At 45.8% G+C, this 12426-nt stretch overlaps 1 protein-coding gene across 2 annotated transcripts in view; it reads left to right on the forward strand.

Annotated features, from left to right (window-relative positions):
* Positions 1–8849, forward strand: part of G3BP1 (G3BP stress granule assembly factor 1) — a 149471-nt gene extending 140622 nt beyond the window's left edge. For both annotated transcript variants that reach the window (XM_030211488.1, XM_030211487.1), the window contains exon 12: positions 7021–8849. In XM_030211488.1, coding sequence (XP_030067348.1) covers positions 7021–7227 — 207 coding nt within the window. In that variant the 3' untranslated portion in view covers positions 7228–8849. The remainder of the gene's footprint in view (positions 1–7020) is intronic.
* The last annotated feature ends 3577 nt before the right edge of the window (positions 8850–12426 follow it).

Raw genomic sequence — 12426 nt, forward strand, 5'->3', positions numbered from 1 at the left:
TAGACCTAAATGAGTTTGAAACTCAACCTTCTACCAGTCAGAAATGTGACAAATGTTCTGATTATGATGACCTGCTAAACGAGTTGAAAAACAAAGTCCAGGTTTCAGCAAATCATGCAGAAAAACTGCAAATAGTAACTTTAGCACCAAACCGCTGGTCTATTGAAAGAACTGCCTCAGAATTCATGGCTTCAACTAGAATGGTTAAAAAAGCAAGAAATCTGAAATCAGTTTGTGGCATTCTGGCAAAACCAGACAAGAAGAAAGGCTTTTTTGAAGATGATGAATTCAGTAGACTGTGCCCAGGGAAAAAAAGATTTTGTCTCTGTCAGAACTGGCACTGAAAAAATTCAAATGCAAAAGCGCTTGCTGCTTAGCAATCTAAAAGAAATGTATGTTGCATATCGTACTCGAAATGGGCCAGAAGTGGGTTTTTCCAAATTTTGTGAGCTAAGGCCAAAATGGTGTGTCACTGTTGGCTCATCTGGTATGCATTCAGTGTGTGTTTGTGTCATTCATCAAAATGTGAAGCTTATGCTTGCTGGAAGCCATCTGCTGAACGAAGATTACAAAGCACTGATGGCTAAAACTGTGTGCAATTTGGAATGCAAAGAATGCATGCTTCACAGGTGTGAAATATGTCCAGGTAAAGATGTGCTTGAAAATTACCTGACAGAAGTGTTCAGTGATGCTGACTCAGGTGAAACAATCGAGTTTAAGCAGTGGGTTCATACAGATCACACCACACTGGAGACCAAACAGATGTATGTTGATGATTTTGGATCTGAGCTTGCATTGAAAGTTTCAAACCTGTCAATTCACCATTACATTTCCAAACATCAGACACAATACTTAAAAACTGTTAAAGAAAACCTAAATCCTTGTGAAATTGTTGTTCTCTTGGACTTTGCTGAAAACTACTCCTTTATTGTCCAAGATGCTGTTCAAGGTTTCCACTGGGAAAACAGTCAAGCTACACTGCATCCATTTGTTGTGTACTTCCGTGATGCTTCAAATGAAATTCAGTGCATAAGTGTTTGCATAATAAGTGACAGCTTGCGGCATGATGCAGTTGCTGTACATGCATTCTTGGAAAAATTAATCGCGTTCTTGAAAAGCAAAATTGGAGAAATAAAATATGTAACATACTTTAGTGATGGCTCAGCTGCACAATACAAGAACTTCAAAAACTTTGCCACCTTGTGCTATCATCAAACAGAATTTGGAATAAGTGCACAGTGGAATTTCTTTGGCACAAGCCATGGCAAGTCACCATGTGATGCCATAGGTGGTACAACAAAGCGACTAGCTGCTCAGGCTAGTTTGCAACGACTTAAAAATAGCCAAATTCTCACAGCACAAGGCTTGTTTGAAATTTGTGATCAAAAAATAAATAAAATCAAGTTCATTTTTGTTTCCAAGGATGAAATTGAATCTTCAAGATCTGCACAAGAGGAAAGATTCAGTAAAGCTTCCACAGTTGCTGGAACTCGTGAAAATCACCAGTTTATTCCCATTGACTTGAACCAAATTTCAGTCAGTAGAGTGTCAAATGATTCCTCCTCATTTGTTGTCAAACTTTGTCAGTCAGATGACTCAGTGAGTGTACCCGGCATAAATGTGTCTCAACTTCAGCATGGGCAGTATGTTGCCTGTGTTTATGACAACAAATGGTGGATTGGCAATGTCTGTGACACATCATTTGAAGAACATGATGCCTTGGTCAACTTTATGCATCCATGCGGGCTGCACGATCATTTCATTGGCCTAGCAGAAGAGATTCTTGTTGGATTTCTGAACAGCATATTCTAGCAGTTCTTCCAGTACCAGCAACTACAACACTTGGACGACAGTATACATTTCCAGAAACAGCAGTGAAACTTAGTGAAAATTTCTTGTCACTTCAGCACTAAGGTTTTACTTGGGAACCATTAAGACACCCCCATTAGGCTTGAGAAACTAGGCAAAGACAACCAAATGAGGCTTGGGAACCTCAAGTAAGATGCCCACCTTCAGGCTTGGGAACCTGTGCCAAGTGGCTGGACTTGCCTGGCTATCGGGCGTGACCTCTTGGCGATGAGGTTGCCACTTCCTATTGAATTGGTAGTGGCGTAGCCACAATGGACCAACGCATGCTTAAAGCAACTGAGTGACTTATACAGCAATTAGAAACATCGATGGGCCCTATATCCGTTTCATCTATCATTCAACAATACTGGCCAAAAAACACTTTTTTTGCAATCTTTATATGGAGAGACTCCAAATTGAAAACTACATATTCTGATAGAAGGAAATCTGCTCTTTCTAATGATGCTAAAAGAAAGAATATTGAAGCTGTCCCACTGGAGATCAAGGGCATCAAAGGTAACCTAAAATGGGCAAAAATGCTTTTTATACCAACTTTGAACGCTTATAATGTTTCAACCACTTGAAGGAAAGTGCTGCAAATTGGAATGCCTCATTACAGCCGTGCATTTAGTACACCTATCAAAAATCAATCTGAAAGGCCAACTAGTTTAGAAACTACAGCAGCCTCAACATCGCTGTAAATTGATTTTTGCCGTTTTTTTTGCAAAGTTTGAGCCTAAACCATTCAAAAAGTAAGAGGACTAGGAACATGGGGTTTTGCCAGTTCATTAAGCCCTAAAAGTAGTGCAGGTTCTCCAAATATCCCCCTTGTACTACTAAAACTTCCAGTTTTACAGCTTCTGGAAGTTGGCCCAAAATGTCATTTTTGCTCAGGCAACATTTTGCAACCCTTTACTTGAGGTCCCCTAGAACCTCCAATTTTTAGTCTTTTGAACTAAAATTTTGCACAGCTTAGTTTATCATAAAGAAACTATGTACCAAATTTCATCAAAATCTGAGATGCTGAGGTGGGGACGATCTTTAAAATTGGTCCACTTGATACGGAATGACTCCTCTGCCTTTTGGTCTGGCAACGGCTCCACGCATCTTCTCCAAGATAATGGTGGTGGTAGCAGTGGCTTTGCGGAGGCAGGGAATTCTGGTGCATCCGTATCTGGATGACTGGTTGATCCGGGCGAAGTCTCGGGCTCACAGTGTGGCGGCGACAGCTCAGGTGGTTGCGTTTCTGGAATTGCTCGGATGAATAGTGAATGTAGTCAAAAGTCAGTTGATCCCGTCGCAGAGTCTGGAGTACTTGGGAGTGCAGTTCGACGCGGCAGTGGGTCGTGTTTTTCTGCCGGATTCTCGGATTGCCTCTCTTCAGAAGCAGGTCCGGCTGTTAATGTCCGTTCAGAGTCAGACGGTTCGAATGTACCTTCGGGTTCTGGGCCTCATGGCAGCGACAATAGAGGTAGTACCATGGGCCAGGGCGCATATGCGTCAGCTTCAGGCGGCTCTGTTGTCCAGGTGGTCTCAGGTACACAGTTTGGAGTTGCGGTTGCCATTGAGGGGGGCTCCTCGGCGCAATCTCCAGTGGTAGCTGTGCTCGGCTCATCTGAAAAAGGGCATGCCGTTGGAACCTCCTCAGTGGGTGATTCTGGTAACAGATGCCGCAGGGGTGGTGGTCAACGGAGGAAGCTCAGTGGTCTATCAACCGGTTGGAGACTAGGGCGATTCGGCTAGCTCTGTTGGAGTTTTGCTCGTGTGGTCGGAAAGGCGGTAAGTCATGTTCGACCGCGACAGCGGTAGCGTATGTCAACCGGCAGTGCGGTACAAAGAGTCCGCGGTTGGCAATCGAGACTGCTCTGCTCATGAGTTGGACGGAAAGGCATCTAGTGCAGATTTTGGCAGCGCACGTGGCTGGGGTGGACAACGTGAACGCGGATTTTCTAAGCAGACACATGTTAGACCCCGGAGAATGGTCTCTGCGCCAGTCGGTGTTCGACCAGATAGTTCTAAAGTGGGGAATGCCAGTAGTGGATCTCATGGCGTCGGCGCAGAATGCTCAGGTTCCTCGGTATTTCAGTCGGCGTCGGGATCCGTGAGCGGAAGGGATCGATGCGTTGGTCCTTGCGTGGCCTCAGTGTGTATTGCTGTACGTGTTTCCCCCATGGCCCTTGATAGGTCGAGTCCTACAGAGGGTAGAAGGTCATGCGGGTCCGGTGGTGTTGGTGGCTCCGAATTCCTACAGAGGGTAGAAGGTCATGCGGGTCCGGTGGTGTTGGTGGCTCCGAATTGGCCGCGTCGGCCGTGGTTCGGGGATCTGATGCGCTTGTTAGAAGGCGAGCCTCTGCGGCTGGGGGGGGCTTGGTGCTGTTGTGTCAGGGTCCAATTGTAATGCCGGATCCGGCTCGGTTCTCTCTTACGGTGTGGCTCTTGAGAGGGAACGGTTGAGAAGGAAAGGGTTTTCCTCTCAGGTGATTCAGACGATGCTGCAGTCTCGCAAACATTCGATGTCTTTGGCCTATGTGCGTGTGTGGCGCATAGTTGAAGATTGGTGTGGGGACCGGGCGTGTGTCCCTTCGACAGCTTCTGTGTCGTGCATTTTAGATTTCTTGCAGGATGGTTTGAGAAGGGCCTTTCATTGTCATCTTTGAAGGTGCAGCTGGCTGCTTTGCTGTGTTTTCGGGTTAAGGTGCAGGGCAGGTCGGTTGCGTCTTCCCTGGTTGTTGTCCGTTTTTTGAGGTGGGTGAAGTTGCTTCGTCCTTCTCAGCGGCCGGTAGTTCCACAGTGGGATCTTAATATCGTTCTTGACTCTTTGGCGGGTTCTCCTTTTGAGCCCTTGGAATCTTGTTTGATAAAAGACCTTACTATGAAGGTGGTTTTTTTGGTAGCCATATTGTTGGCTCGCCGGATTTCGGAACTTCAGGCTCTTTCATGTAGGCGTCCGTTTCTGTGGTTTTCTAATGAAAAGGTTTCGCTGCGTCCAGTGCCTTCACGTTTGCCTAAGGTGGTATCCTCCTTTCATGTCAATCAGGTGATTTTGTTGCCGGTCTTGGGGGACCGGACGGGGGATGCTTCTCAGCGTCGTTTGGCGAAATTGGATGTGCGCAGAGTGAAGGTTTACTTGCACAGGTCGGAGGAATTCAGGTCTTCGGACAGGTTATTTGTCCTTCATGGGGGGCCCAAGAAGGGAGCGGCTGCTTCTAAGGCATCTATAGCTCGGTGGTTGAAGGATGCCATCTCTTCGGCTTACATATTGCATGGCCGTACGGTGCCGGTGGGGCTCAAGGCACATTCCACTAGGGGGATGGCGGCTTCTTGGGGGCAGTTTTGTTCCACCTGTGGACATTTGTAGAGCGGCAGTGTGGTCCTCCCTGCATTCTTTTGTCAAACATTACAGAGTGGATGTACAGGCAAGGGAGGATGCCAGTTTTGGAGCTGTAGTCCTGTCCTCTGGGCTTCGCAGGTCCCACCCTTAGATGTGTTTACTTTGGTACGTCCCAAGCGTCTTGTCTGGAGGATTGCTGAGGAAGGTGAAATTAGGCCTTACCTGCTAATTTTCTTTCCTCTAGATCCTCCAAGAGCCCACCCAGTGTATCGGACAGTTCAGTATGATGATTTCTTTAGACTTCAGTTGTTGATATTTCTAGTAGCTCCTGTGATTTGGGTCCTGGAGTTTTACTAAGGGCAGTTTGTGGTACCGTTTGTGCCCATCTGCAGTTGAATTCCCCCGTCTTAAGGGGAGGAGATCTGAGTGTGGATTCAGTGGTTTTGTTTAGGTGGAGGTGTTTTGTTCCTCTGCTTTGTTACTGTTTTACTGGTTAGTAGAAGGTCTGCACAGGCTTCTTGTATAAGAAGTTTCAGTGTTCTCAGTCTCCCTCTGCTGGTAGGAGTGCATAACCCAAGCGTCTTGAACAGTCTGGAGGATCTAGAGGAAAGAAAATTAGCAGATAAGGCCTAATCTCACCTTATTAGCTGTAGCTTAACTTTACAATTTTAAAACTTGTTCAAGGTATGGATTAACATCCATTTCAGTAGTAGTTCTCTTACAATAGAGATCCCCAAGTAATAAGTTCCAGCCTCCTCAAATATTTGTTCCGAAATTGAATGTTTTCACTGCCTTTCACAAAAAACACCAGAGCTGTATATAAAACAAATAGCTAAAAACAATGCACAACCTAAAAATGAAATATATCCATTAGAATTCTTCACGAATCCTTGTTTCAAGTTTATACTACCCTGTTTCCCCGAAAGTAAGACATCCAAAAATAAGACCTAGTAGAGGTTTTCCTGAATTGGTAGATATAAGGCCTCCCCCGAAAGTAAGACCTAGCAAATTTTTGTTTGAAAGCAGGGCCGCCGAGAGCTGGACAAGGCCGCCCCTGGGCTGCCCCCCCCCCCCCCCCCCACCCGAGGTCGCCGGGCCCCCCCTCCACCCACCCTCCATCGCTCCCGGAACTAACCTTAAACGCCTCCTTTCACCTTCGCAGCAAGCAGCAGCAGGGCAGACCTCTCCTTCCTTCCGTGCCCCGCCCTCGCGGACGTTACGTCAGGTGAGGGCGGGACACGGAAGGAAGACGTGGCCTGCTCTGCTGCTGCTTGCTGCGAAGGTGAAAGGAGGCGTGTAAGGTTAGTTCCGGGAGCGACGGAGGGCGGGCGGGCCAACCCTGATCCAACCCCGATGTTTCCCCCGAAAAATAAGACAGCCCCTGAAAATAAGACCTAGTGCATTTTTGGGGGCAAAAATTAATATAAGACAGTGTCTTATTTTCGGTATTAGAATATAAAAGAACTCATGTAGTCTATAGTATTTTGAGTTGATCTCATTAAGGGGGTCTTCTATAAAGGCGTGCTAGCAGTTTTAGCACACGCTAGATGCTTTAGACACCCATAGAAATATATATGGGCATCCTAGCGCGTGCTTGTTTTTAAAAAGACCCCGAATATTGTTTAATGTGCAATAGGTCGGTCCTCGTGAGCTTGATTTTACTAAAACTTTTTTTTTCCATTTTGTATTTATGGTAAGAAAAGCTTAATGTCAGATCCTGTGATTTCTAGTTCAATGCATTGTGATTTTTTTGCATCATTAGGATATTTTATAATGGTTTATATCCAGGAAGCTAAAGGTTTTGTTTTTTTTTCCCTACCCCTCCCCCTCCCTTTCTACAGCCAATCATGTTCAGAGGAGATGTTCGGTTGAATGTGGAAGAAAAGAAAACACGAGCTGCTAGGGAAGGCGATCGTCAAAACAGACCCAGAGGTCCTGGTGGTCCTCGTGGAGGGCTAGGAGGGGGTATCAGGGGGCTGCCACGTGGGGGAATGTCTCAGAAACCAGGATTTGGAGCTGGAAGAGGAATTGGAGGGCAGCGCCAGTGATTTAATCACATATTGCTCAAGCGGCTAGTGACACAAAATCCCTGTTCTTCAGCATTTTGAATTTCAGCTTTTGGATATTTTCAAATGTGGCTCTTGCCTTACAGACTGCTACATCTGATACTGTTTGCATCACCGTCCCCTCTTTGGTTTTTTTTTTTTTTTGTGTGTGTGTGTTCTTCCTTGTCCCAGAATCCATCTTTTGTGGAAAATTACTCTAGGAAAAGTGGATTTTTAACCAAGAGATTCCTGTACTGTAAATAACCTGAACTGGATATTTTTCCCCTACAAGTGGCATGTTTGACATACCTAAAAGGGACATTTGCGTATCGCTCTTGACTGAAATTGGGTGCACTTCAGTAAACTGAATAAGCTTTTTCACTTGCACATGGTTGAAGGCTTTTAGGAAACTCAGTACTTGACAGGCATCTTGGAGCCAATTTTTTTATTATATATTTTTTTTTAAGATTAGACCCTTTGAAGTTTTAAGAGCTTCTGAGCTGGAGAAGTAGCCACTTAACTAGAACAGGTGCTCTTTCCCTTTATGGCACTGGTAATACTGAATAGTGTGTTCATCACTTTTTATATAATGCGATCAAGTGAGGGGAGGGGGAATTATAGTGCTCCTGTTTTTACCACTCAGATTTTGGATTGTGGGATAGATTTTAAACATCTAGTTACTTGACTTTTAATACTTTCCTGAATTTGTGAATTTTTATTGAAAGTTTAGGTTTTTCATGTTTTAGTTTGTATTGTAAAAAAAACAAAAACTAAAAAGGACTTTTAAAAGCAGAATTGTTGTGCCTTCTATTTATCTCTCATTCCAGTCTTGACAAAAGTTAAAATAAAAAGAATTTATGGTCTAGACTTGGATTTCGCTCTCCTTCCCCACAGATTAAAATGTTGGTGCTCATGAATTCTGTATTGGGTATTCTCTTGATGGTAATTTCAGACTCAGTGTTACAGAACATATAGTGTCATGCGTTTTACTGACAATTTGTTTTCCATAGGAATACAAATAAGATTGCCAATTCTTTTCATAATTAACCAGGTCTGGCATGACAGTTGGCCATTGTAGGTATGTGCTTGATAACAGTAGTTCTTTTGGTCATCAGGGTTGTCATGTATGAATAATCAAATTCTCTCTTGTGGCCCTAAATAAAATGGTGGCAGCAGCCACATTTTGTGTCTAAAAAAATAATGCTCAAATACACTTCTCTGTCAGACCAAAGCTTTTTGGTATTTCTACAATATGGCAGCTTGTAAACCTAACAAGGTCTTGTTCAGTTTGGTCTGTGCTGGTACAGGTTGTAATATGGATTTGTAATAAAGGTAAGACTGGAGAAGGAGTTCTGTTAAAATTACTTGAAAACCTTTCCTAGTAAATGGGGAATGTTGGCCAATAATGTAGTGTGATAACATCTCAGAAGTAGTTAGAAAGTAGTTACATAGAGCATAAGGATGTTGGGTGGCAGGCAGGTAACGTATGGCTGATCTCCCTTCCCAGGTTGTTGAATTTGTTTTTCTGAATTTTCAATTGTAACTTTAAATCTTTTTGTTCTGTTTTTATTAGTGTTACTTCAAAATCAATAAATACAAACAAATTTCATTCTAGATGATGGAAACATTTGACTATCCATTTGATGAGATTAGAATTCTTTTAAATAAAAGGGAAGATTTTGTATCAAGAGTTCTTATCAGTGTTTAGTTTGACAATTCCCTGCATGGGGTTTACTTTGAGGATTGCTCTTCATACTCAGTAAGGCTGTAAACTGTTATGAAAGGCTGCCCATTAAGTTAAATGCAGTGTGCATTTCTTCAGAGGGTTCATTTAAAGTAGTAATTTGGTAGGTAAAGCAGATTCTATTTTAAACTCATTTCTTTCTTTTAAGATAGTGCTTTTAATCTGTTCCAGTGGTACAATACTTGGAGTTTGTACTTCTGATATGTCTGCAGGAATTCAGCTCCTTCATATATAGCAGTGACATAACTGTAGAGGTTTCATGTCTGCAATAAAAGCCAAATTCCCATTATCACAGTACAATAGTTTACAAAAAAACAAAACTGAAACGCTGTTTCCAGAACCTCATTTTAATAAGTCATTGCAGATAAATACCATACCTATTAAAGCAATGCTATACAGTATCGGTGCAGGTGAAATTCTTGCCAATCTTGTATGTAAAACTGGTTAGCACTTATATTTCACTCATTCAGACTTCCTAACATTCATCTGTGTAGTAATTCATCTGTGTAGTAGTTCTTCTGACATTTATGTCAAACATGCATATAGCAAAAGCCAGACAAATGGTAATCTAATGCTGCCTTCCTTACTGCCAAGACTAGTGGGCTATGTCCCCTTGTCAGGTGCCAGAGAAAAACAGCTCAGAGCTGACTTCACTCCCATTTAAAGGGAGCTGGTACTGTCTTCAGCTCTGTGCTCAAGCAAATGGTGCAGGTCTGGCCTGGTGCAGCAGTTATGAGAGAGAAGGCTGTAGGCCTAGATCCTGGTGGAGCAGAGAGTCTGGGGGAAAACTGCAGGCACCAGTCGCATAAAGATGATGCCCCTCCACCTTTGAAAATTGACTAGAGGGCTAGGATTAGCAGAAGCTGGTCCATGGATAAACTTAGTGGTGCCAGATCCTTCACCTTCCACTCTCTGAGCCATGCAGGGGTTGTAGCAGCAGTGCTACATCAGCTGATTTAAAGTTGTAGGTTTTTTTTTTGTTTGTTTTTTTTTAGGATAAGGAAGAAAAAGCCTTCAGTGCCTGCCCTCCTGGTCTGCTGTGGTGCTTTCTCAGACTGGGAATTGCAGGGGGTCTGAAGTAATCATTCTCCCACTTTCTCAGAGGACAAGCAGGCTGGAGCTCACCACACGTGGGGTCGTCATCCGCGACGGCCCAGGAGCTCTGGAAAAATCAAAACGTTCTAGAAGGTGCGCGACGGGCGCGGGGACAAAGCACCGCGCATGTGCGAGTGACTTCCCACCCGCGCACTTCCCTCAGTTTCCTTTTCTCCGCGTTCGCGAAGAGAGGTGACTTCAACTTCTCTGCGTGTTTTTTGGCCCAGGAGGTAGGTTTCGTTTTGACCTCGCATTTACGTGCTCAGTTTTTTCTTCTTGTGCTTTGTTAAAAAATTTTTTCCTTTATTTTCTAGTTTTTCGCCTTTAAGTTTTCTTTCATTTTCGTTCGCGACCGCTTAGGTTGCTCGTCTAATTCTTTTTTTGTGCCTTTTGATTGGCACCATCGAGCCCTTTTGATTTTTCGGCCGCTATTTTTCCTCTGATGTCATCGAGGACTCCCTAGCGGCTTCAAACGCTGTTCCCGCTGCAATCGGACCATCGCGTCGACCGATCCTCACATTTGGTGTATTCAGTGCCTGGGTCCTGATCATTTACCAGCTGCTTGTAAGTTGTGTAAATTGATGAAAAAACGGACCCAGGTGTCTCGAGAAGCTCGGCGTGAGAGACTTTTTTCGGATCGGTCCGAACCTTCGACGTCGGCATCGGTACCGAGGTCGACGGCGTCGAGGGAAGCAGCATCGAGAGTCCAGGTAATGGCTGCTGATAGGCCTGTTACCGCTGGGAGCAGCGAGGTATCGATCGGGTCTCCACCTGTCTCGAGGCCTACTGCTATGCAGGCCCCCCGGGACTGCTCTGAGTCGGACCCGGCTCTGAAGAAGCGCAAGGATTCCGCGTCCTCTTCATCAGTACCGAGTGTCGATGACTGGCGTTGAGCGAAGGCTAAGAAGCGCCATCATCGGTCTCCTTCCCGTTACGGTACCGGGAGCTCCGGGGAGTCGACACCCAAGAAGCGTCGGCACGGGGAGGATTGCTCACTCTCCAATCAGGAGGTGCCGATGCGTCGGCCGTCTGGCAGCCAGGTACCGACTCTCGAACCCCTGCAGACTCTAGCACCGGCTCCTGCACCGGCCCCACCGCTTGTTCCGATGGCAGCCCTTGATGAGTGTCTCCGGGCCATACTTCCAAGCCTTCTGGAAGGGATGATGCGTCCATCGGCATCGGTACCGCAGGTGCTTGCGCCTTCTGTACCTACTGTTGAGACTGCATCTGGTCCATCTCCTGTGTGGACGTCTCCGCCCTCGGTACCGCATGCGGTGCCTCAGTCGGCTGACACCCGGGTGGAGTCTCCCTTGACGTCTGTGGAGGAAGCTTCACCGGAGTCCAGGCACCGGTCCACTTCTCGCCCCCCCCCCCCCCCAGGACATCGGGCCTCGAAGTCAAGACAGGATCGGGTTCGGGCTGTTCTTCGGGAGCTATTGTCCGACACCGAGCAGGAGCACTCATGGAGTGAAGAGGAAGACCCCAGGTATTTTTCGGAGGAAGATTCTCGGGGGCTTCCGTCTGATTCCACTCCTCCTATTGAGGTTAGACAATCTCCACCGGAGAGTCTCTCCTTTTCTTCTTTTGTGCGGGAAATGTCTCGGGACATTCCTTTTCCCATGGAGGCTGTGGATGAGGCCAGGGCGGAGATGTTCGAGGTCCTGGACTATCCTTCTCCACCAAAAGAGGTTGCAGCAGCCCCCTGCACAATACACTCCGGGAAGTGATATTGCGGAACTGGTCTTGTCCTCTCTCTAATCCAGTGGTCAGCAAGAAGTCCGAATCCCAGTACAGAGTCTATGGTGAACATGTGATGGTGAAGGCCCAGCTTCCTCACGATTCCATGGTGGTGGACTCTGCTCTCAGAAGATCCAGGAGTACTAGACTATGCCTCGGCGCCCCCAGGCAGATAGTCTAGTACCTTGGATTCTTTTGGGAGGCGTACGTATCAGGCTGGAATGCTTGCGGCCAAAATCCAGACATACCAGATGTACACCAGCATCCACTTACGGAACTCGATAAAGCAACTGTCTAGCTTGGTTGAAGCTCTTCCCCCTGAGCTTGCTGAGCCTTTTCACCAGGTGGTCAGGCAGCAGAAGGTGTGCAGAAAATTCCTGGCCAGGGGAGCTTTTGATTCTTTTGATGCTGCATCCCGGGCAGCTGCTCAGGGTATCGTGATGCGCAGACTCTCATGGCTGCGTGTTTCGGACCTGGATCAGAAGACCCAGCACCGTATGGTGGATGTACCTTGCCGGGGGGACAGTCTTTTTGGAGAGAAGGTTGAGGACATTGTTGATTCCCTCAAAAAGCATTATGATGCTATTGATTCTCTTGCCTGCTGGACACCTTCGGCTACTACCTTC

This window comes from Microcaecilia unicolor, chromosome 8 (genome assembly GCF_901765095.1).
Source record: "Microcaecilia unicolor chromosome 8, aMicUni1.1, whole genome shotgun sequence".
In the NCBI taxonomy this organism is placed as follows: Eukaryota; Metazoa; Chordata; class Amphibia; order Gymnophiona; family Siphonopidae; genus Microcaecilia; species Microcaecilia unicolor.